Raw genomic sequence first — 25,933 nt, 5'->3', positions numbered from 1 at the left:
TGATCTGATTTCATTAGCAACCGCAAGCATCATACAAGTATTTGAGTTATGCAGAAACACAGGTGAAACACACAGAGGTTACTCGAGTTCATTCCTGATGGGACACGCCCTTTGCAATACAAACCGCGCCCAATATCTCAACTCTGCGTTCTGATTGGCTGGGGCGACTAACGGGGTGTTGATTTCCGGTATGCGGAGGCTGGAATTTCAGGTTTCCCTTTTGTGGGTCTCGGGGTAGCGTAGCGGGGACGCGCGTCTCCCTGATCACCGACACATTACCATCTTCCGTTTTCATGCATTTTATCGTATGTGTTTAGTCTTGGATAAGGATGACGGAGAGCGCGGGGAATAAAAAAGAGGATTGTCATGCAGCGAATGGTGTGAAACCAGGAAGAAATGGCATGGTGAAGAACCATCATCACCATCATCAGTATCAAAAGCAGGAGAAGGTGAGGCCACATCATGCATTGAGAGCTTCGAATCATGCATGTCTAATATTTCATATCTACAAGTGCATTTTGTTGCTGATAATGATGATGCATGGCAACACAACAGCTCTTCTCAATACTGTGGCTGCCTGGGTAGTGTTCAGTTAGTGCATGACGTGCAGTTTCACTGTTTATGACAGGATCACATGTGGAAAAGTAAAGTTTGACAGCCAGATGAGATGTAGACTTTCTCCTCATAATAGCTTTTTATGAGTCCTGGGCATCTTAACATCTGAAACATGATGATCTATACTGCCATAAGTGAAAACTGTTGAACCAGAAAGTTAAAATGCAACCTCATGTTGTCTTTGCATTTGTTAGTCAAATGCACTGAGAGAGACAAGCCAAGATATCGATGTCTTTTTTTGTACCTAAGACTTCAGGAACTTTTAAATATAAACCAGCTTTGAGAATTATTCACTGGATAAAACGTGTCTCCATGACAACACTGTAGGTTTTAGTAAAATACTTTAGAATTTTAATGTGTATGTAGTTTCTGTGAATATTTCCATTTGTTTCATATAGGTTTATAGAAAATAGATCTATAGATTTCTCAAAAAGACCTATATAGGTAATACAATTCTGCTTCTATATTTGATTAGTCCTTGCATTAAATAGTGGGTTTTAGTAACATATATTATATATACATTTAAAAATTAATATGCAAATCTTATTTTTTTATAATTATTTACATCTATATTCTGTATTTCATTTAAGTTTATTGATAATAAATCAATCAATGGATCTAATAGCATATGCTATATGCACTGAGGAAGGCACTTCAGGATCTTGGTGTCATACCAGTGTTTGGAAGCATCTCATGATTCAAGTTAAAGCTCTTGGAATTTCCGTCATGTGCCTCCTATAAGTGTTTTGAGTGGGAGATTGGTCAGCTTAATCTATTCCAAGATATTCCCTACTTTGTTATTGTCACAGCTCCCTTGTTTAGGCAACTAAAACTGTCTTATAAAGTCTTTTGACTTTTGCTCTGATTCACTCTGCATTGTAATGTTTATAGTAATCACACAGATCTAACTAAATTTAAGTCTGTTATCGCTCACTTTTTCCTGGACACCACTTTGAGCCTTGTGGTTGAATACAAAGTTGTGCTGCTGTCTTGGAGCTGGCGGCGGCTCACGTGGATGTCACTGTTGCTAGACTCCATGGTATTTGTTAGTGGGGCATGACTAGTCACATGTGCCTGCAAATCACAGGGTTTTGAATGACCTGCTTGGTCTGTTTGGACCAAAACTTGTATGTGATCATTTGGTCACCATGAGTAGCAGAGTTCTTGACAATGGGAGACCCAATTTTGAAACTTGTAAGTTAATCTGAGTCTGACTTTTGCCAATTTTCCATTAATAAAGCTTGCAGTCTTACAAACTGTCACTGTTTCTGTACTAAACTGTTAAATGAATCAAAAGGGATCCGTATCCGTTGTTCTGCAAACGTTTGCATTGCACAGGCAATTTACACAACTTGTAATCAGTAACTACAATGTGATGGTACCATGACTACAGTGTTTTGATGGGTTTTGCTTTACAGGTTTACCATTCTGCATGCAATGGAGAACTTTACAGCAGGCCGTTCATCGAGTCCTTCGAGGAAACTCCCATGCTGGTTGCTGTGCTCACGTACATGGGCTACGGCATCCTTACGATCTTTGGATATCTGCGGGATTTCATGAGGGAGTGGAAAATAGAAAAATGCCACATAGCCAGAGAAAGGGAGGAGCAGAAGGTAAACATTGTCATGTGTGCGTGGTGGAAAAAGTAGATGTATACACTACTGTTCAAAAGTTGTTGTTTTTTATTAAAATAAATTAATACTTTCATTCAGCAAAGATGCATTAAATTGATAAAAAGTGACAGTAAAAACATAATAAATGTTTCTTGGGCAGCAAATCATATTAGAATGATTTCTGAAGGATCATGTGACACTAAATACTGGAGTAATAATGCTGAAAATTCAGCTTGCATTTTAAAATTGCTAAAAGATGTTGTTTTTTTAATTGTAATATTATTTCGCAATTGTATTTTTTGGACTATATTTTCTGACCCCAAACTTTTGAAAAGTAATTTTAATAAGTAACGAGTTTTAAAGTAAAGATGGAACCTCTTTTATTATCAGCCAAGATGTATTTTATGTTTCACGTTAAAGGAAAATTGTTAAAGAGTAAATTACAATAATAAAAAAGATTATTTTATTTTAAATGATTTATTTGAAAATTCATATGCCAGAAAATATTTTGAGAGTAATTTTTTTGTACAGACACAGTAAATTAAACTTCATTTATTGGTAATTTATTGGTGTAAGTTTTAGAGGAAGAGGTCATTTTGTCAGAGGAAGGATATTGTGCAGTTTACCGTTACTGTAAAGTACTTTAGGGCACTGAAAGGTTGCGCTTTGTTTTGCCACATGCTTTTAATGGATGTTGTTCTTCCTAAAATATTGAAATATTGAATTGTTTTCTGTTGGTGAAACAAAAACAATTTGTTTTCGGCCCCCCCAGGGCTTTGTTCCACTTTATCAAGACTTTGAGAATTTCTACACAAGGAATTTATACATGAGGATTCGGGACAGCTGGAACAGGCCCATTTGCGGTGTTCCTGGGGCCAAGTTTGACCTTGTTGAGCGGAGTTCCAATGATTACAACTGGACCTTTGAGTAAGTAGGCTGTCTTGAACCTGAACACACACACAAAACACATCTTGACTGTTTTACCTCCCAAGATGAGAGCTGTATTAATCTAAGGATGCTAATATCAAGGTCGCTTACAAGCCCATGTAAAATAAACTTTCGAAAGTAAGGCTACTTTTAAAGTATAACCTGAAATATGAGGTGACTGAGGTTGAATGAAACTAACAATCCAGTCTAGGGTTGTCAAGGATTCGCTCAAAAGAAATCTTAACGCAATTGAATTGTGCTCTTTCAGATACACTGGACGAGTGGTGAAGAATGTGATAAACCTGGGCTCGTATAATTATCTGGGCTTTGCAGAGAACAGGGGCTTCTGTGCCACAGCTGCTGGAGATGTGACGGTGAAATTTGGGGTGGGCGTGGCCAGCACCAGACAGGAAATGGGTGAGTGCTCGTTGGTTACTTTTTAGGAAATATAGGGACATGAATGCCCTTACTAGGCATTTTTTATTGGTGCTGGCACACAACCCTCAAGCGTTAAACAGACACATAATGACATACCATTGCTTTACTGACATTAAAGGGTCACTTCACCCATTTCAACATTAATCTTTATTGAAAGTGGGTCATATATGTAGTCGAAATGTAAAAGAAATTTTGAATTTGATGCCCTCTTGACCGAGAAAAGACAGAAAATAACTTTAGTGCGCATTTGTATGCAAGACAACAACTCCCACAATGCACCACATTGCACAGCTCCGCAAGCCACTCCCACTAATCCAGAACAGCGCAAACATCAGAGAAATCACTTTTCCGTCTACAAGGCTAACGTTAGCTGCCACCAGAGTTAGAAATTCATTTCACACAAAATTTCTAGTTAGTTGGCTGTGGCGAGCAGGACGAGGGCGAGGGATGTGATAGGACAGCGCGAGGCCGGTGGCGCGAGTGATAATGAACGACACCTGTGAGACGCACCGGTCTCTCTCGCGTCTCTCACCGAGGAGCGGACGCATAAAACGAGGAGCGACGACAGGGCAGATCGAGAGAGGAACAGGCCTGATTTTATGTTGTGTTTTGTTTCTGTTGTGTGTGGCCAGCAGTGAGGGGCTGCTCGCTTATATTTTTGTTTTGTATTTGTTTATTTTACTATTAAAATGTTTAAATGTTTGCCGGTTCCCGCCTCATTCTTCCCACAACAACGAACCCCGTTACATTGGCAAACTCATTAGTGAATTACTCCTCGTTTGTATTTCTTTCTATATGGTGAATTATTGCATGATGATGATAAAGTTACCTGGATGTTCAGTCAGAACATATGCGGTGCGAAACTTGGATGGATCACAACACAAACGTCCGTGTGCTCGTCTGATTCAGAGGTTTCGTCAAGGTGATATTGCGATCGTTGAAATTCTCTGCAGCAGACGGACTCTATCTGTGTCCGTAGCGCACAGCGAGAGCCGAGAGCACGACATGTAGGCACCAGCAGTCCGCCCAGCTCGAGCCAGTCCGGGCTTCTCGTCTGCGCCGGGCTGGTCTCCTGCGGCGGCCGCTGCCGCAGCCGACGCCGCCGCCTCTTGTTCCTCCATCAGCCTCAGCTGCTCTTCGCTATATTGTGGCTCGTATAAATAGCCACGAACATCAGTTTCGAGCAAAAGATTTTCAAAATCCTCGTCTTCCATATCGTGTGTCGTAAATTCAGGCATTATGGTAAATCTAACTCCTTGAGCGCTTGTTAGCTTAGCTTGCTGTCTTCCAAGCAAGATGGCGGATTAATAGTTTAGTTTCTTCAGGTTTAGTCCCACCCACTGATCTGTAATAGGCCGGTGGGGTGAGTGGGTCCCACGCCCTTGAATAATAATGAGCTAAAGGCTGTAGTTTTCTTAATATGCAATGAAATTTATCTTCCGTCCTATCGTGACGCAAAATGACGATATTTACGTCACGATAGGACGGAAGTAAAACACTTAAATCCTTTTTTCTCCCATCTCAGAAAAAAAACAAGCAAAATTCCACCATCATTATAATATATGACTGGGTTTCTAACAATACAAACCTTAATGCAAATGGGTGAAGTGACCCTTTAATGAAAGCTCAAATTGCGTAGATTACAGAAAAAAACTGCTTTTAATTTGTTTGACTTTGGCCAGTAAGCAACCACCTAAAATCCACCCAAAACACACTGGAGGACTAAGGGACCATTTACACAGAATGTGTCTTTGTTTAAGAAAACGTGCTTTTTTGATTTGATTGTTAGTTTAACTGCCTCTATTGCTCTCCTCATTTGTAAGACACTTTGGATAAAAGCATCTGCTAAATTATTAAATGTAAATGTAAAAAAAAAAGTCTAACTTCTTTTAACTTCAGTGCTGTGCTTATCGCTCACTTCAAGCTGTTTTTATCCGTCTTCTAACCTTCATTATATTAAACTGCGTTAGGCCATGGTTTTTTATAAATTAAATTTGTTTACAGAAAGGACAACTAGAATTAAAATAATACCTCTTCTATCTCCATGCAGCATATATTTTCTTGTTAGGCATCCTCTCACATTTCCCACATGAGCACCTGTACAACAATTAATGAGTGAACATGTTGCAACATGTTCAACATGTTTCTGTGTGTGTGTGTGTGTGTGTGTGTGTGTGTGTGTGTGTGTGTGTGTGTGTGTGTGTGTGTGTGTGTGTGTGTGTGTGTGTGTGTGTGTGTGTTGCTCATCCATCACTACAAAATGGCTGAAAAAACTCTACAACAACTAATTAAATCGCTTAAATAACCATTCGGAAACTTACTGGTTCATTCTCAAAGTTGTTGCTTCTTCCGGAGTCTCCTTCATCAGTGTCCAACTCCAGTTCATACATCGTTGACAGTCATATTGATTCTCCTGATTTCTTAAAGGGGTTCTATTATGTGTCTCCACTTTTCCAACTTGAGTCCTAATGTTAGTCATTTAAATAATCTCCGCCCACAGAATACACAAAAAAAGGGGACGAGGTCTGGTTGAGCTGCATTAGAGAAGATGTGTTGTCACTATGTCAAAAAGACAGTTTTTTTCCACAACGTTTCCAAAACTCATTTGTTTGAACTTTTCTAAAGCTGATGAACTTGGAGTGGTTAATTTATTTTAACCACTGTTCCTGAACATAACCCCAACGTTTATCTGTGCCCTGCACATTTTATGAAGAACAGGTTATTTTCTGTTGCTTTTGTAAGCTTTTGCTTTTGTAAGATTGTTCACCGCTCCGTTCGCCGGTTTTGTGATCGATTACTGTTTGTATTACCATATTTTCCAACAAATATGATTAAATGGTGGTATTTAATATGATTAAACAAATACGATTAAATGGTGGTATTTCGTATTGTATCTATACGAAAAAAATTACAAAAAACATACCACTCTGAAACATCTTGTAAAATCCGTGCTTGCAAAGTCTGTGTATGAAATCTGTTCACTTTTGTTAACATTGTCAGGGTCTGAATCGGGCTTGAATTGGTTTGAAATTGACGCCATCTTTAATATTTAAACTAGAGAAGAACTCGCAGTTATGGAGGGGCGTGCCATTTCCCGAACACGCGCTAAGCAGTGCCAATCGCAAAACAATGGGCCAGCTAACCAATCACAGCACATTTTGTATTTCAGAAGGAAGGGCTTCATCGAAATCTGCATGTTCGAGCCAGACTGGGGAGAGAGGTGCTGTAATAATGTAATAATATAAAATATGTGAAAAATAATGCGTTTTTGGAACAATCAAGAATGAAAACATATTCTAGTACACCCCAAAAACAAAATCAAGGCTTCATATAAGGGCACAATAGGACCCTTTTAGTGTAGTTATCTGAATCAGAGCTGTAAAGGCTCAGCCCTATTCTGGAAATGGGGTGGGGAGAAGAGGCTCATTTGCATAAAAAAGAAAAACACAAAAACATTTTTGAGCTGAAACTTCAGACACATTATGGGGACACCTGAGACTAATATTACATCTTGTAAAAAGGGGCATAATAGGTCCCCTTTTAAAATGTTCTTAAAGTTAAAGTCGCAATGAAACTGAAGTAGCGACCAATCTTTTCTTCTGTATTGTGGCGTACGTCTAAGTATAACGGATTATCGAAAAAAGGTAGGGCGGAGTCGGAGGCATGGTTATGTTCACCGGTCGTTGATCGGATGGAGGCAGAATGACTGAATGCGAGCTTGCGGTCGCTGTTTTAGGCTGCCCAAATGATTGAAGTTCTGCATACATCAACAGAGAGAAAGTCTGTAGTTTTCACTGTAAGATCCAGTTTTGACATTTTGATAAAGAAATTGCAAGGTCAATTTTAAAAAACTATATGAAACATGCATGGAAGAATTGTTCCCAGAGAGATCAATATCACATATTTAGAAAATAGGGTGAATTTTTTATTTCATGCTGACTTTAAATCTAGTTAGTTATTATATAGTGTTATGTAGGAGCTTACTAGGATGACTTTGCTTTCGAAATATACACAGGTGTTGGTTCTCTAGCTACTGTTTATAATAAGTGAGTGTTTGCTTACATTAGCTGATTTATTTGTGTGATTTGCTTAGGCAACCTCGACAGGCATGAAGAGTTGGAGAAACTAGTGGCGTCATTCCTGGGAGTGGAGTCGGCTATGGCTTTCGCCATGGGCTTTGCAACCAATTCTATGAACATTCCTGCGATAGCCGGCAAGGTTTGAAGCTCTAGACTGTTTACTTTCCTCACTCTCTATTTTCCGGTTTGCCAACTCCTCTCTTCCTATCTCTTGCTGTGATGATCTATCCAGGCAACTCCTAAAAATCGTAGGAGTGTCAGCAAAGGCGGATCCCACCTTGACCTGTCAGTGCTTGTTTAAATGATACATGTGTTTCTAGTGTGAATGTTTTCCTTTGTTGGTTTAATTGTGTATGTAACGTTTTATCTCTAGTGCGGTGGGAGGAGATCACTGTAATAGTACAGATAGACCAATGGTTCCAACTCAAATAGTTTGTGTAGCTCACACAATGGAATGCACTTGATAAGGCACAAAATGACCACAGGAAACGTGCTTAGCTGCAAGTGAACCAGAGAGTTCCCCAACCTCACTTCCTGTTACAGGCCAGAAGAGGTCTAGTGATTTAGCACTGAAACGCCATTCAACAATTTCAACATGTCACTGAAACAACAAGACAAAAAAAGCAACAGAAATAGTTTTTCAAAGCTTTGTCACATCTTAAAAAGTGTCTAAAGACATTTCAAAAGCTAATTTCAAAAATAATTTAATCAAAAAATATATTTTTATAAACACTACTGTTCAAAAATGTGTTGTCAGTAAGTTTTCTTTTTGTTTTTTGTTCTTAAAAGAAATGAGCTTTTATTGAGCAAGGTGATCAAAAGTGATTTGTAAAGACTCGCATTGTTACAAAAGATTTCTATTTAAAAAAAAATGCTGTTCTTTTGAATTTGCCGTTCATCATAGAATTCTGAATTTGAAAAAAATGATCACGGTTTCCACAAAAAAAATTAAGCAGCACAACTGTTTAACATTGATAATAATAAGAAATGTTTCATGAGCAGCAGATTTCATGAGGGAGTGGAAAATAGAAAAATACCACATAGCCAGAGAACGGGAGGAGTAAACATCGTCGTGTGCTCGGTGGAAAAATTAAATATGCACTATAGTTTTAGTATTTTTACTAAAACTATGTAGTATTTTTTGGAAAGAAATGAATATTTTCATTCAGCAAGGATGCATTAAATTGACCAAAAGTGACAGTAAAGACAATGTTACAAATGTTGTTCTTTTGAACTTTCTATTCATCAAAGAATCATGAAAATGATCTGTCAAGGTTTCAACATATCAAGCAGCACAACTGTTTTCAACAATAATAAGAAATGTTTCTTCAAGTCAGCATATTAGAATGATTTCTATATGATTTTCTAATTCTATATTTATGATCGAATATACGCAGCCTTGGTGAGCAGAGACTGAAAACATTTAAATATCTAATTGGCCCAAACTTTTGAACAGTTGTCTGTGTCCCTCATTTCCATATCTTTTTTTTTTAATTGGTTTTTGACGTTATATATTTTCTACTGCTTTTTTTTGTGTGAAATGGGTTATACAAATAGTAACATTTTTACTGTCACTTACATATTTACATATTACATATATATATATATATACATACAGTATTTATATCATATTACTACAAAGTAACTATCTACTCAATGACCATTTTCTTACTGTGACCTGACACAGTTTTTCTTGTTTGTAGGGATGTCTGATTCTAAGTGACGAGTTGAACCATGCCTCTCTGGTACTGGGAGCCCGGCTGTCCGGCTCCACCATCCGGGTCTTTAAGCACAATAGTGAGTTTACACTCACAGGCACATCTCTTATCTTACCATATCTACACAAACACACACACACTCACTCAGTGTTCACAGCTGTTAACAGCACAAGGTAAAGAATGAACTTTTGGTGGAGCTCCAATGCACACAAACCCCGACCCACATCGCTGCATCTGTTTGAGTGGAAGATTAACAGACCTTGACCCATGTTAAAATCTTGAAGGTCTTAAAGTTTAATGAGGTTCCTTATTTGTAGTCTGGATGGTTTTTGGAATTTTTTCTGAATGCCAATTTGGTTAATGTCCAGTCAAACACTATGAATACAAATGTTATTACTGGAAAGGTCAGCTCTCAATCGCAGTTTAGCTGTGTTATTTTAAATGAATCATTTAAATAGGCAATTTGGACAGATGACTGTCTGTCAGTAATTAATAAATGAGCTTCTAAACTGATAAAGTAACTTGAGGTGTGTATGTAATGATCCTTGAAACCCTTGAGTCAGATTGTAGAGGCTTGGGGAAACTTCAGCAGCACTCTGATCACTTATTACTAAAGTGCTCAGAGCAGTTCTCTCACTGACAGTTTGTAATGAATCTATGTGCTGTGGTTTCTTAAATTATGACCAAGGACACGGGCAACAATTTAATACACTATGACCCCAGAAAACCCATAGTTCTCAAATGAGCAATGAACGAAACCAGTAGCTTATGTCACCAATATCCTGCCATTTTAATCTGTATTTGTTATGAAGACACACCTTGCACAAATTTAAAGTAATTATGTAGTTCTTTTACTGTAGTGTAATCTTATGTGTGATCTCATTGTTACACTGCTACAACCAAGGATAGTCTATCTATAGATAAGAAATCCTCTCTCTCTCTCTCTCTCTCTCTCTCTCTCTCTCTCTCTCTCTCTCTCTCTCTCTCTCTCTCTCTCTCTCTTCATCTCTCTCTCTCTCTCTCACTCTCTCTCTCTCTTCTCTCTCTCTCTCTCTCTCTCACTCTCTCTCTCTCTCTCTCTCTCACTCTCTCTCTCTCCTCTCTCTCTCTCTCTCTCTCTCTCTCTCTCTCTCTCTCTCTCTCTCTCTCTCTCTCTCTCTCTCTCTCTCTCTCTCTCTCTCTTCTTTCTCTCTCTCTCTCTCTCTCTCTCTCTCTCTCTCTCTCTATATATCTATATATATATCTATATATATTTTATATTTGTAATGTTTTATATTTTTCTAAGGAATAATAGTTAATTAATAATGTATTATTATCTAAATCCATAGTGTGGACACACACACACATATTTTATTACACACACAAACTTATTTTATAATCGATTAATCGATTTGACAAAATTGTTATGCATATAAAGACTTCAGATGCAAAAGCCTCTAAGTCCGTCTAACGTTTTTCTTTATTATTAACATTTTTATCAGGCTCCCATTTATAGGTTTATACCTAAGTACTGTTATTTCTAAATGGACTGAGGGATTTAGTGAATTTGAAGTGAAAGTATTTGATGAACGGTATTTGAATCCTATGTGCGGAGAGGATTCACTCAATATTATTATCTCATTTTTGACATTGGTGGCTTTTAGAGGCTCTTGCATCGGAGCTCTTCATATATATATATATATATATATATATATATATATGTGTGTGTATATATATATATATATATATATTTATGTATGTGTATACACACAGTATATATATATTTACAAACACACACAGTTAAATTGAACAAAAATGGCAGTAAAGACTATAACATTGTTAGAAATTTTTTTGTTTTTGCTTTGTTCATCAAAGAATCCTGAAAAAGGTATCAATTTCTACAAAAATATTAAGCACCACAACTGTTTAACATTGCTAATAATAAGAAATATTTCTTGAGCACCAAATCAGCATATTAGAATGATTTCTGAAGAATCAAGTGACTCTGAAGACTGGAGTAATGATGCTGAAAATTCAGCTTCGCATCACAAGAATTAATTACATTTTGAAAAAAAAAATGCAGCCTGGTTGAGCATAAGATACTACTTTCAAAAACAGTAAAAAATCTTACAGACGAACTCTAGTGTATTTATCATTAAATTGCAACTATTAACTGCTTATTTTCTTTGTTTTGCACCAGATATGCAGAGCCTTGAGAAGTTGCTCAGAGATGCTATCGTTCATGGCCAGCCCAGAACACATCGACCCTGGAAGAAAATCCTCATTCTTGTTGAGGGCATCTACAGGTGATTAAACACTCTCACTTTCCTGGAATTCATCTCATTCATCAAAATGTGCAATTCTGTACTCCTGTGGTTTTCTCAGGTATGGAACATGTTATCACATTCACATATACACTATATACTGCGCTTTTTACAGTTTAACCATCAAATGAATTGCCACACATTTCAAAGTTTAATCTACTCTAACCGGTCCTTTACTTAGTATGGAGGGCTCCATCATACGACTGCCAGAAGTTATAGACCTGAAAAAGAAGTACAAGGCATACCTTTACCTGGATGAGGCTCATAGTATTGGGGCATTAGGACCGAGTGGTCGAGGGGTGGTGGAGTATTTTGGACTGGACCCCAAAGATGTAGACATCATGATGGGCACCTTCACAAAGAGCTTCGGTGCATCTGGTGGATACATAGGAGGGAGGAAGGTATGAAGTTCAAGTGCCAATTTGTAATTGCAAGCAATTTCTGACCAATAGCAGAAGCCCAAACAACAACTTGTTTATATACTCCCTTTATATTTTATATATTAAAAAGGTTTAACAAATATACACTACCGTTCAGAAGATTGTGGCTTCTTTTGTAAACCTCACAGCTACAGTTGACTTACAGTATATACAAAGCCTACAAAATATTTAGGCATTTTGAAACTGTAAGGGTTGTTTGGTTTCATTGTATTTTTGGTTACGTTTACACATCAGCAATGTACTAAAAATGTTTCGTGTACAGACGACAACGTTGTCAAAATGATCCCCGTTTACACGGATCCACGAAAACGACTGAAAACACTGTATTATACTGCCAGGGCAGTAGTTGGCGATGTCACTTTGTTAAGAAACTCTATGCACCTATAGACTAAACATGTAATACGCATGATGCACATGACATCACCGTTTTCACAAATTTGTGTTTTTGTAGTTTACATGGAGACGATTACGTCATCGTTTTCAAAAATTCAATTTTCAGGCCCCAAAACTCTGTTGTCAAGTAAATTAACGGCAAAAACGCATAAAACGCCGTTTTAATTAAAAATGGTGTTGGGTAAATGGTCCCTTAGTTTTGATCTGTCCGCTTGTGTTCCTAATTGGTTACTCTGGTTACTTATGAGTTACACACCTGTTCTTTATTCCGTTGATTAGCCCTGCACATGTTTAAGTGCTTAGTTTCCCCTCGGGTCTTTGTTCGGTGTCATCTATGTTTATCGTGGTTCTGTTTCTAGTTTATTCCTGTGATTCGCCTGTGTGTTCCTTGTTGAATTTATTATTAAAGACTGTTAACGTTACTCATTTGTCATGCGCTTCATTACAGCCACACCCTGACAGAAACGTCTTTTCATCCTTTAGGATTTGATAGACTACCTGCGAACTAACTCTCACAGTGCAATTTATGCCACCTCCATGTCGCCTCCTGTCTTGGAGCAAATCATCACTTCTATGAAGTGCATTATGGGAGAGGATGGAATGACAATAGGTGAGCTTTACTAATTTTTCTTAACTTTGGTCATGCTTTCTTTTAAGAATCTGAGGCACCCAAAAATAAATACTGTCATTATTTACTCACCCTAATGCCATTCCAAACCCATATGATTTTATTTCTTCCATGGAACACTAAGGTAGAAATTGAGTACAATAATGGCCTCTTTTTACCATATTAATGTTAATGAATGTGAATTGAAGCTTTCTAGCTTTAAAAAGGAGAAACCGCATAAAAGTTACATTAAAGTGGTCTACATGAAGATAGCTTTATGTGAGAAACGGACTGAAATTTACATTTAAAAAAAATAATAATAATACAATCACACAGGTTTAAACATTGGATTAAGTATATAATGACAGACTTTTAATTTTTGGGTTATCTCTTGAAGGTCTGTATAATATTTGTCAATCGTGTTGTTGGGTGCACCACAAGGTGGCAGGATTGACCCAAAAATAGATAATCAGCTTGCATGGATGTACTATGGATGGTCATTTATATGTGTCCATTTCTTTACCTGGTAGAATATATATATATATATATTTTTTTTTTTTACACTAATGTGCCATGCTAGAACTTGCATATTGCAACAGCTAATTCATGTGGCACAGATACAAATCAAAATGCCAGATATGATATCACATGGATGTTGTATCACTATAGATCAAGAGTCATTTGTTCTGTTCACAAGATGAAGGTGTTATAGGCTTAGCAAAATCAGCCCAGCCTTCAATCACCAATATGCTTTTTTGGTTACACTTTATTTGGTAACACTTTATTTTACAGTGTCATTGTTACATATGTTACATGTAATTACTATAGTAATAACTATACATTATGCATAATTACATGCAACTAACCCTCAGTTAGTTAACAGTACGTATATGTAGTTAATCATTATTACTCGGTACTTAAATGTATAATTACACTGTAACAACGACACCTTAAAATAAAGTGTAACCCTTTATTTTAAGGTGTCATTGTTACAGTGTAATTATATATTTAAGTACTGAGTAATATTAAGTAACTACATGTACTTACTTTAGGGTTAGGGTAGGATTAGGATTTGGTTGAGGGTTAGTTGCATGTAATTATGCATAATTTATTGTTATTGCTATGGTAAGTACATGTAGCATATGTAACAAGGACACTGTAAAATAAAGTGTTACTGCTTTTTTTTTTTGGTTTAGCAATCAGTCGTTTAGTAAACACATACCCTGTCCTCCTCCTTATGTAATTTCCTGTTCTCATATATAGTACATCTGCACATCATTGACTGAAAAGCGTCCCTTTACTTTGTCAACTCCATTGTTCTTGTCTTTGCTTTATCGACTGTTTTATTTCACTGTGAAAATACAATCTTTAGGTTTGTTTGCTCTGTGCGCTGTGGATAAACTTGGCCCAGAAATTGAAATAAGTGTTTCTCGAGGATCGCTTTGAAGTGAGACGTTGGGGGAGATCTGTCGATGTGAGATTTTTCTTCATACAATTTCCCAGCGCTCATAAAATGTGACTGATTAGTTCAACAGCTGTACACAAACTCCGTCCAGGTAAAATATTTAGCTCAAAGTTTAAACCTCAAAAATGTGTTAACAATTACCCATGTAACTAGTGTGATCTGGCCCTATGGTTAGACCCACCAAACTGCCTCTTTTCCTCTCTGCCACTCAATCAACGTCGGCAGCTACAACAAACAGGCTCGGGCCCAGGTGAAGTGCTCAATATGACTAATATGAGTATAACTTTGCTTGGCTGAGGGCTATTTTCATCTCCCCACAAAGACTTATTGTTCCCATCATCCTTGAAGATGTCTCCTGAGAATATCTTGCTGTCTCCCAGTGACTTTTCTCTTCTCATTCACCTGCTGATGGACTTCCTGACTTTCACCAGCATCCCACATTGATGCGAAAAACTCTAGACTGTTGATTTATGAGATTGTCCTGCTCTTTCTGGCATTAGTAAGGTGTTTTCTTTATATAATTATTCATACGTGTTATTTATTTTAGTGTTATTCATTTTTGGGGATTTTTTTTTTATCACTTGGAACAGAAAACCAATCATTCTTTTTACATTTTTTTATACACCCTTCTATTTCATAAATTCAGTATTTATCCAGAAGTTCAAAGAATTGCTTTGCAACATTATTTGAATACGATTGGGGCTTTTTAGGTGCACACAGTAATAACAGGTTACCGATTAACCGATGACATTTATTGTAGATTAACTGATATTGGAGCATGCGAGAGTGAGAACAAAGGTAGACCCAAACAATCAGAGTGTTTGTGTGGGTTTGTTGGGGGTTGATGCACAAAGAAAACTAATCAAGCAAAGGTCAACTGGGAGACATCCTGTGTATCCTTATGGGAACTGAAACCTTTTCGTTCCCTCTTTCTATGGTCCTTTCATTCTGTGACCCACTCCGGCCGCACTTGTTCTGTTCTGTTTTACCCATAAGTCAGTGGCAGTCATGTTTGATTTGAAGCCTCCAGCACTGTATTGATCTGACAAGTGACTTCAGTGTGAACAAATTGCCTCCAGCACTCATTTACTGCCAGGCTGCCAAGTTCTATTCTTTCATAACATGCCATTTAATTCCACTTTTACTATTAAAACAAAGATTCCAATCACAGTTTTATAGCTTATGCAATATTAAATAGTTTCAATAGTTCTTGAAGACAATTTGACACCTACTTAATTCATATGCCCAGTTTGTTTTGGATGTCATACTTGGAGGTTCACTGTTCACTGTGGTGATTTCTTCATCATCAGGATTACTGTTGCATAAAGTTGCTGTTCATTTGTTCTAGTTATTCATTTGCATTCGTCCTTTCCTCCATGCACAATGCAAAAATCCTATTCTCAAGGAGTATTGTCTTATTTTCCGGTTAAAGTATCTAATAATCTTTAAAAGAAGATCAGCTGTGAAGCAACACTGTGTACAATATTAAGACTTAATAAGATTTAGACAGTGTATCTTTTATTTTCAATGTAATTGTATTTTATCTAATTGATTTTTCCCCCACTTGTTTTAAGTATAAACCTTTTAAAAACAAGTGAAAGTCAGTGCAGTGAGAGAAAAAACACTTATTTTTAAGATAATGAAAACAAATCTTAAAATCTCATGCATCGTTGCTTCTCAAATAATTGTATCTAGTTTTAACGATTTTTAAATATTTTTACTAGAAAACAAGTTAATTAAATTTTTATTTTTTTTGCTTTTTAATGAGGCAGTTTGTCCTGGGCTGGCCTACATTTTCAATTCATTTATTGTTCCTGAATACAGATGCAGATGCTTTCACAGTCTAGTGGTTTCACAATCCGACGTGTCCCTGGCCCGAGGGGAAATACAGTTTTCTTTCGATCAGATCTGGCTTTCAAACCATCCAAAACTCCTGGCGTCCCCACACAAACATATGCAGTTGAGAAATATGCATTGCCTTGTTTGTTCTCAGGAGAAAATGAGCTCAAAGAGAGAATTCGGAAGATTCTGCCTCGTAAATCACATTAGTTACCTAAGTTGGCATTTTTATCTTGCCGTAGTGTGTGTTGACTGGCATACCTGATCTCATTGTTAAGCCTGATTACTTCTCTGTACACACAGGCGGACTCGACAAACACTGGACATTCATCTTTGTTTTGAGGTGTTGACTTGCTCTGTGAGAGAGGGCAGATACACATGTTTTAGGTGTAAGAATGTGTTTACCCACCCCCCCTTAGAGCAGGGTAATGGATTGTTATTCCAGATGTTATGATGTGCTTCTGTTTCTTTGACACTTCCATTGTTGTGCAAGTATTTCAGACCAACAGACCTACCAGCATCCAACCTGCAACATCTAATTGAATAATGCAAATAATTGACAACAGACTTCATTATCAATTTATTATAGGATCTTTGCACGCCGCACACAGAAACTCTGACTGTACACTCTTACAAATAAAGGTTTATTGGAATCGATGAGTCCACAAAGAACCTTTAACATCCATGGAACTTCTCCATTCCACAAAAGTTTCTTTATAGTGGAAAAAGGCTCTTTAGATTATTAAAATGTTCTTTACACGAAGAAAAAACATGGTTCTTTTGTACTAAGAATACCAAGTGTATTGTCTCTTTAAAGTAGCGGAAAATGCATTTCTATGGAAAAACACATTTGAAAAATAGAGGCAGTTGCTCTGTCAGGTGCGTGTGCTGATTAATGTACTTGAGAAAGGGTTTTTCCCTGCAGATATTAAAAATTCAGTTTCATTTTTGCAAAGAGGCACATCCTTGGCAGCAATTGCGCATCATACGCAGTGCAGCAGAAAGAAAGGTACAATAATGTTGATCATTTTTTGTTGGACATTAAATTTCGCTTTTTTAAATCGACAACATGTAATTGAAATGTAGCATGTAAAGCAAATAATAGTATTTTATGAATATAATAACTTGAGTGAATGTGGATGGCTGTGAAAAGAATCAACCTGTAAACAGGTGTAAAATCCCCATTCACTTTCCGCTGACTTGGATGGTAACATCAGGATCGGGGACAGCTGCTAGCTAGTGAGCACCATCATAGACCCATGAATGATTGAGGCCACAGATTTGAGCCTGGAAGGATCTGCTGTGCTTCCTGTTGCCCTTCTCCTGAGAGGTCCTTGTAAGGGGCGAGGAGGCTTTCGGCACGTCAGCCGCCTCTCAACTCCATACTGGTGCTTTTACTTATCTCCTCCCTTCAGATGAAAAGGAAGTGAGAAGGAACTGGGGTTTCAAAAAAGGGAAACAGTCCCCACATCTGGAAGCTCTTTTGGTCCCTTTCGCTGCCTCTTTCGCTTCAGATCCTCCAGCTCTTGGTCTGGAAGAAGTTAGCGGGGGTGTGCGTTGTGAAACTAGCTGTTGAAAAGGTACCCCAGAAAGATTTACTTTGGAGACTCGTGCTCCACCTCGGTGCACTCGCCCTCCCCCAACGCCCTACGGCCCATGCTTGCTATCTCAATGGCCCAATGTTGGGCAGCTTGAACTTCCATTAATGGCTATTGCTTTCAGATGCTCATTTTCATAGAGTTGTTCACCTGAGCTGTTTGCGTAGCTGATCAATTCTCTTTAGCCATTCATTAGAACCTCCACAGCATCCTCAATTGTTAGGGGTGTCAAACATAAGAGCCACGATTTAACTCTGTCTTCCTGATTGTCTCCAACCTTGGTTGATTTATTCTCATCAGGTTCCTGATTCAGCTACTTCTTACTACTTACACTGTTAAAAAAACAAACAATATAAATTTCATTGAAAATATTGTTTTATTTTGTTCCGTTTTGAATATTTGTTTACATTTTTTAAATATCTTAAAGGATTAGTTCACTTCAAAATAAAAATTCTGTCATCATTTACTCATCCTCAATTTGTTTCAAACCTGTATGAATTTCCTTCTTCTGCTGAACACACAAACAGTAGTTGGACCACATTGACTTCCATATTATTATTTCTTCCTACTATTGAAGTCAGTGGGGCTCATCAACTGTTTGGTTACCGACATTCTTCCAAATATAATCCTTTGTGTTCAGCAGAAGAAAGAAATTCATACAGGTTTGAAACAACTTGAGGATGAGTAAATGATGACAGAATTTTTATTTTGAAGTAATCTATTCCTTTAATGCTCAGTTTGAGCATCATTTCAAAAATTAAACCAGTAAAAGTTCAAGAGCTTCTAAGAAAGACTAAGGTTTAATGTTGATTAAATTGCTCCAAATTTATAAATGCACACTACCGTTCAAAAGTTTGGAGTCGGTGAGATTAAAAAAAGAAAAAAAAAGAAGTCACTTATGTTCTCCTAGGCTGCATTTACAGTATGTGATCAAAAATACAGTAAAAACAGCAATATTGTGAAATATTGGTAACACTTTACAATAAGGTCTAATTTGTTAACATTAATGTATTAACTAACATGAACTAACAATGAGCAATACATTTGTTACAGTATTTATTAATCTTTGTTAATGTTAGTCAATAAAAATCCAGCTGTTCATTGTTTGTTCATGTTAGTTCACAGTGCATTAACTAATCTTAACAAATACAACATTTGATTTCCATAATGTATTAGTAAATGTTGAAATGGACATTAACCAAGATTAATAAATGCTGTAGAAGTTCATTGTTCATGGTCAGTTCATGTTAACTAAAGTAGTTAACTAATGAAACCTTATTGTGAAGTGTTACTGAAATATTAATTCAATTTGACTCTATTGCAATGTATCTTAAAATATAATTTATTCCTAATTAATTCTCCGCATCATTACTCCAGTCTTCAGTGCCACATGATCCTTCAGAAATCATTCTAATATGCATTTCTTAACATTCCTTATTATCAGTGTTAAAAACAGTTTTTTTTTTTTTTTTAGAAACTGGTACTTTTGTGGATTTTTTGAACAGAAAATAAAAAAACAGCATTTTTTGAAATCTTTTGACTTTATAATGTATTCACTGCAACTTTTGATCAATTTAACACATCCTTTCTGTTTAAACTCTTACAGAAAGCCACTGACCCTAAACTTTTGAACAGTGCTGTATGTTTTTATTCGTTGAAAGTGTTTAATTTAAACTGGAACTACAGAAATATTGATATGAATGAAAATATGATATTAATTAAATAAACTATCTGTGAAACACAAAAGAAGATATTTAGAAAAAATCACCAGGAACGAAATTGGGCTTCCAGTGTGTTAATCACTACACATTGGCCTGGCTTAACTTCCTTACCACAGAGCGGCTGACCCGGTCATGACTCGTGGAACCTTCCTTTATCTGTCACTGGCCAATTTACATTGGGGGATTGAGGAAGGAGTCCAGTTTCACAGTCAGTCAAGTCTCCTTTCACAAGGGCTCATCAGATAGAACCCCAATAGCCCTGTCATATTGACGTTTTTTTTTCCTTTATGACCGTTGTTTTGCAAACCCAGTAAAAAGCAGAATTTTACAAGGCCAGACAGAATGTTAAGTCATAACAGCAACCTTGTAGTTGTGTCACCCTACAGGCACGACAAGAATGACAATTGCTAGATTTTTGGCGTCTGGATGACACTGGGGTGAGACATTGTCACAGAGCAGGAAATTCCTCTGTTCAAGCTTTTAGCACGCGTGGAATGTTTGACGAAGCAGAAACAAGGCTTTCAGAAACGTAAGACCTTTTAGCATGGCTCTCAGAACACTGCGATGGACGAAGTGTTTTAAGAGCTCCATTGATGTGGATCACTACGCAATCCTCCCCCAGGGAACATACGTCCCACTTCAAGTGGGAGCTGTTGAAAAATCAAGACGGTCATTTTCCTCTTTTCGTCAGGACCATTGCGGAAGATTGTTTGGAGTATAATTCTCATTACCGTGTTCTTCCGCACCGATCACGCATTGCTGACTCTTGTAACCTGTTTAGCTATCTGATTTAAATCTCTCTGGCATTAGACATCAAGTTTTGATGGATCTGAATTGTGATAAAAATCACTTTGGAAACATAGATAGTAAACATCTGATACTTTTTCTGTGTGCAAATAGCATGTGCCTTGATATCGCGGGGGGAAAGTTAAAATGTGGTATAAAATCAGCAGGTTTTAAATATTTTTTTTCTTGAACAGTTTCAGATCTAAAGATCGTGGAGGCTTAAGTATAAAGTTTATAGCTCAGGTGGTCGACTTTCCTAGTATCTGAAGTAATGAGTTTTGTGGCTTGGTGAATTTTAATTGTCTGATCGCATGAAAGGCTGTGGAAAAAGATGTGGAGTGCCAGATGACAGAATCTCACTTTGTTTTTTTCCCTATGTTTTGGGTGCGTTTCTTGATTTCAGGCCGTTCTCGTATCCAGCGGTTGGCTGAAAACACAGTCTATTTCCGTAGGAGACTGCGGGAGATGGGATTCATCATCTATGGCAACAATGACTCACCTGTGGTACCCATGATGCTCTACATGCCCGCCAAAATCGGGTTAGTCTTTTCCTCTCAGTCTTTCTCCAATCTCTCAGTATAATCCTATATAGTATTAAAGGAATAGTTCACAAAACAATTCTTCACACTCATGTCGTTCCAAACCCATATGTTGGTATTTTGTTCAAAGGAACCCAAAAGGAGAAATTTTGAATAATTTCCAACTGCCAGTACATATTACATAGCTTTTAAAAAGGTCATAAAATATACTATACAACTTCTAAAACGTATGCACTGTATTCCAAGTCTTTTAAAGCCTCATGATAGCTTTGTGTGATGAACAAGCCAAAAGTGAAGTATTATTAAAAGTGAAAGTCAATTATTTGAATTGTCTTCCAAAGACTTCTATAGTGTATGGCGTTCATCCTTTTCAGCATTCATCCTTTGAGTTTCAATGCTATTATAGTAATTATTAATATTTTATTCATTATGTCATTTTAGTACTTAGTAACTTTATTTATTTCAGTAGGTTTCCAAGGCAAATTTTCTAATTTAAGTTTATATTCATCATTTATATTTTTCATCTAATATTTATATTTTATTTTAGCTTTATTTGCATTTCCAAAAATGACGTGAGTGAGTAAAGATTGACAGAAATTTGTGGGTGAACTATCTCTTTAAAGTAATATTATTGATGACAAATTTCTTGTTTAACGAGATTTCAGGTCTATAACTGTCCAAATGAATCCAAATGTATATATTACACTCGTAATCGATTCATAATAGTCCCTCATAATAGAACAACAACAGGGGAAAGCTTAGTTTGGAAGGAACTTCTCGAAAATTGATGAGGCCGTGTGTGTGTTTCCAGGGCGTTTGGTCGGGAGATGTTGAAGAGAAACATTGGAGTAGTGGTGGTGGGCTTCCCAGCCACGCCGATCATAGAGTCCAGAGCCCGCTTCTGTATCTCTGCGGCCCACTCCAAGGAAATGCTGGACAGGGTAACTACTCATTTTCTCGCCACAGTGAATACATCCAATAATTTAGTTTACTTCAAAGCAGCATTTTACACTTCTTTTACTGGCCTTTGTTTCTCATGCCATAAATTTTGGTGTTTACAATGGAATATGTTGACTTAATGGAAAAAACACTATGAGCTTTTGATGACATGCTGATGTTAAAGTCAAAGTACAGAGCCCCATACGGTGAATTTGGTTGAAATGTGCTTTGCATTTCAAAAAAGATGGATGAAAGGATGACTTTCAACAGGAATTAGACCAGAAGCGTCTGTAAGACTCTGTATGTTAAGTTCAAACCCCTGTCCATCAATCTTCTGAAATGAAGTATCTCAAACTTGATACACCCTTTATGTTTGAAAATAATCACTGTCGAAAGAATTCCAGGCTCCTCCTCAAACTGTCCTGTGCTATAAATTAACGCAGGTCTCGACTGAGGCCGTTTACATAAGCAGCGCCTGCCACAGGGGTCTGCACTGGCAGGAGATCAAAGAGCATCTTAATCTGCCTCCCCAAGGACACTTTGATTTAACTATGGTGAAAAGCACACAGGCCGTCGGCCCCCTTCCCCGTGCTTAAGAAAACACTATGTACTTTGATGTGACCGGTTATCACGTCGACACATTTTTGAGTGTCCTTCTGACATGTTTTCTTGCATTTCTTCCATTGCTGAATAACTAAGATTGTATGAAGTGCGTAACAAAAGTTTTTAGGGATGGGCATTTTTAAAGGAAAAATTGTGATAAAATATGTGTTTGACTTTTGGTGATATTTAGTATATATCTTGATTTATGTATTTGTCCTTTATTCTTTTATTTGATATTTTCTACTTGTTTTTTATTAGATGAACCAATATTTCAAGCAAGCAAGTATTTTAACATTTTTAATGCAAGTTTTAAAGGGATACTCCACCAAAAAATGAAAATTGTCATCATTTACTCACCCTCAAGTTGTTGCAAACCTGCACGAGTTTCTTTCTTCTGCTGAACACAAACTGTTGAACACAAATTGTTTGGCACCATTGACTTCCATAGTAGAAAAAAAATTACTATGGAAGTCAATGGTGCCAAAGTTCCAATCGCTCTTCAAAATATCTTGCTTTGTGTTCAGCAGAAGAAAGAAACTCATACAGGTTTGCAACAACTTGAGGGTGAGTAAATGATGACAGAATTTTCATTTTTGGGTGGAGTATCCCTTTAAAATATTGTAAAAACTAAAATAAAATTAGTAATCTAGATTTGACTAAATGAACACAGAAGAATATTTCAATTAAAAAAATAAAAATATTAGTATTCATTTGTTTTATTAATATCCACCAAAATGAAGTGTATCAACAATTTTGCTGTAATATACAGTGTTGGGGTAACGCGACTTACGTAATCAGATTACTTAGCCTGCGCTGTTGCCTGCTGTACTGAAAGACACACTCCTAATGGTTGGAGAAGTCCACCCGGTCGCTTACGTCGAACATTGGTTCATCAGATTGGTGACGGTTCCATTTCCTCTCTTCTACATGAATGGAACCTCACCATCGGTCGTGGTCATTCGTCTCACATGTTGATGACTTGATGGATGGATGTTGAGAGAAATCGAATACGATAAGAAGAGATGTCAAGGCTTTTATAAAAACTTTTGATGCAAACAAATCATTGAATCAAAGTTTTGAATCAGTTCATTGAAAGTTTATCCTGAATCCAACCCACCTAATGCGGTTTTTGCAACAGAAGTTTAAATCCGAGACCCTAGTAAAATGCTCTCATGTTTGTGTAACAAGACAAATTATTCTAAAAAGCACTTTAAAATCATTTTAATATTCACAGTGTTGCTCAGTTAATCATTGTGAATGTACGGTGAATATAGAAAATGTTGATTCGCTCTACTGCATATTGTCTTATATTTCTTTTGAAAATGAACAGGTTTCCTTAATAATTGCCTTTTATGATGTTTCATAGTAACTTGAACTAGAAATAATGCAACTAGCATCTCCACGACTATATTATAACAAACTTTTAAAGTACTGCATGGTAGGTGGCAGCCGTTTCTCAGCATTAGCATGTTATGACTTACACGTGTAACCATGAAAGTAATGAGGCATGTTGATTGTTTTCAGGCGCTGGATGTGATCAGTGAAGTAGGCGATCTGCTGCAGCTGAAGTATTCACGGCATAAAGTTCTTCCCTCATTGGACCGGCCCTTTGACGAGACCACATACGAGGAGAACGAAGAGTGACATACTTCCTATCTGAACCAAATGTGCACTGCTCATCTTCTGCTCTTCGAAAGGAGGCAGTGAACCACTTAATAAATATAACCTTTTTTATACTTAGGTATATCATCTTTATTTTAAAACTCTGAACATCTACAACAACACACTGATGCTTTTAGAAAAAGAAATGCACCTCAGTATCATTTTGATGTGAGGTTTTGTGTCTGTTTTTAACTCATTGTGGCATTCGTTTAGAGAAATAAATACTTCAATTTTTCAGGCCAGCCACACTGAAGCCATATGTCACTGCAGCCCTCAAACCATTTTTTTTCCCCCTCCAGTAAGTGAGAACAGACAGGCAGCGAACCCATAATTCCGAGGATCTTGACCTATGAAAGGAATTACAGGTTCTTCGTATTGCATTGTCAGTACATTCACTGGGTTACCTTAATCAAACTCCAAAAGCTCCACAACCTGGCTCTCGAGATGTTGTTTTTTCCACAGATTTTGACTTGCGGCCAGCTCCGGTGTCTTGCTTCAATCTGGCTATCGTTTTTCTTGTGTTAACGGGATATTTATTTTTTCATCAAGATACAAATCGCGGAGGGCGATGTTGGTTATGTCTGAGGGAAGATTAGGTAGAAACCTGCATATTTATCAAATTTTCACCTCTGAGGAAACTTGGATGCTGATTATATGCATTATCGCCAAAGTTTCAGCACAAGTTGTGCGGTAGGATTCCAAAATCTAATAGAAAGTATTACTTTAAATGCTTGTTGGTTTATTTTTGATCAATATGCAAAACTTTGATAACCATTTTAATGGTGACTTATAAGTTCAATGCCATGAATAACTAATAATATTGCTCTCTATCAAGAGAGTTTACTCTAGTTGTATAAGCTTCCCTCAGTAATGACTGAAGTTCATTGTCTTGTGATTTCCAAAGTCTTAACACTTTTCAGTTTATGTTGTATGTGTTTCTCTAATGTACATATTTATTTATTATTCATGCTTCATATCTTTTATTGTTGTAGAAGTGTACTTTAATCATCAACGGCAGCTCCAGATGCCTCTCATTTGCACATGCTCTCAGTGCACATACTACTGATGAGTATTTTTATATCATTTTGTTGTTCCCAGCAAAGCATGTGGGATGTAATCACCGAATCGGCTGGTTTATGAAGCTTTAAAGGTGCTGAACTGTACACTCTATGTTCTGTTTTGTGGCTTCTGTTGCTTTGGTCTTGTGAGTTCGTATGTTCTCCCATGTTTAGCACAAGCCTTTTATGACATCAAAATCCAGGGATATTTCTTTTTATCATAACCTTTTTTTTCTATATATATATATATATATATATATATATATATTGAGAGATGTTTAAAAAAGCAAAGGATGGGAACAATCTTTTTTTTTCTTCTTGATATTAAAAACACTGGCATTTAAGAAAGTAATGATTGATCCAAAGACTTCTAGTTCTGATAAAACACATGATTTACCAGTACATTCAATGTATGTGTTCTAATAGGATTGGATTTTGTTTGGACGCTCGTTTGGATTTTGCTGCCTGTAGTACATACTGTTTTTAAGACCTACTTTTGAATCAAAGTACACTGTGGGCTTCATCAGTTCAGGAGTTGTTTTACTAAGGAAATTAAATTACAATGATTAAATGTATTGTTAAGGTCTTTT

The 25,933-nt window shown here is 36.9% G+C and overlaps 1 protein-coding gene across 1 annotated transcript; it reads left to right on the top strand.

Moving 5' to 3' along the window:
* Positions 1-201: 201 nt before the first annotated feature.
* Positions 202-24,363, top strand: sptlc2a (serine palmitoyltransferase, long chain base subunit 2a). The gene is made up of 12 exons (XM_056234997.1): positions 202-449; positions 2,034-2,228; positions 3,001-3,155; positions 3,424-3,572; positions 7,687-7,811; positions 9,376-9,469; positions 11,570-11,675; positions 11,875-12,094; positions 13,010-13,136; positions 20,946-21,081; positions 21,893-22,022; positions 24,148-24,363. Exons 1-12 carry the CDS (start codon positions 330-332, stop codon positions 24,265-24,267), a joined length of 1,677 nt encoding a protein of 558 aa, XP_056090972.1. The 5' UTR covers positions 202-329; the 3' UTR covers positions 24,268-24,363.
* The last annotated feature ends 1,570 nt before the right edge of the window (positions 24,364-25,933 follow it).

Source organism: Rhinichthys klamathensis, unplaced genomic scaffold, assembly GCF_029890125.1.
Source record: "Rhinichthys klamathensis goyatoka isolate OS25496 unplaced genomic scaffold, OSU_Roscu_1.1 h1tg000412l_1, whole genome shotgun sequence".
Classification (NCBI taxonomy): domain Eukaryota; kingdom Metazoa; phylum Chordata; class Actinopteri; order Cypriniformes; family Leuciscidae; genus Rhinichthys; species Rhinichthys klamathensis.
This window is presented reverse-complemented; position numbering and strand designations above follow the sequence as displayed.

Excerpts from the sequence above, each read along its gene's own strand:
- sptlc2a (XM_056234997.1), top strand. The coding sequence starts at position 330 with ATGACGGAGAGCGCGGGGAATAAAAAAGAGGATTGTCATGCAGCGAAT. Across the intron at positions 12,095-13,009 it reads GATACATAGGAGGGAGGAAG|GATTTGATAGACTACCTGCG; the intron begins GTATGAAGTTCA and ends TTCATCCTTTAG. Across the intron at positions 13,137-20,945 it reads AGAGGATGGAATGACAATAG|GCCGTTCTCGTATCCAGCGG; the intron begins GTGAGCTTTACT and ends TCTTGATTTCAG.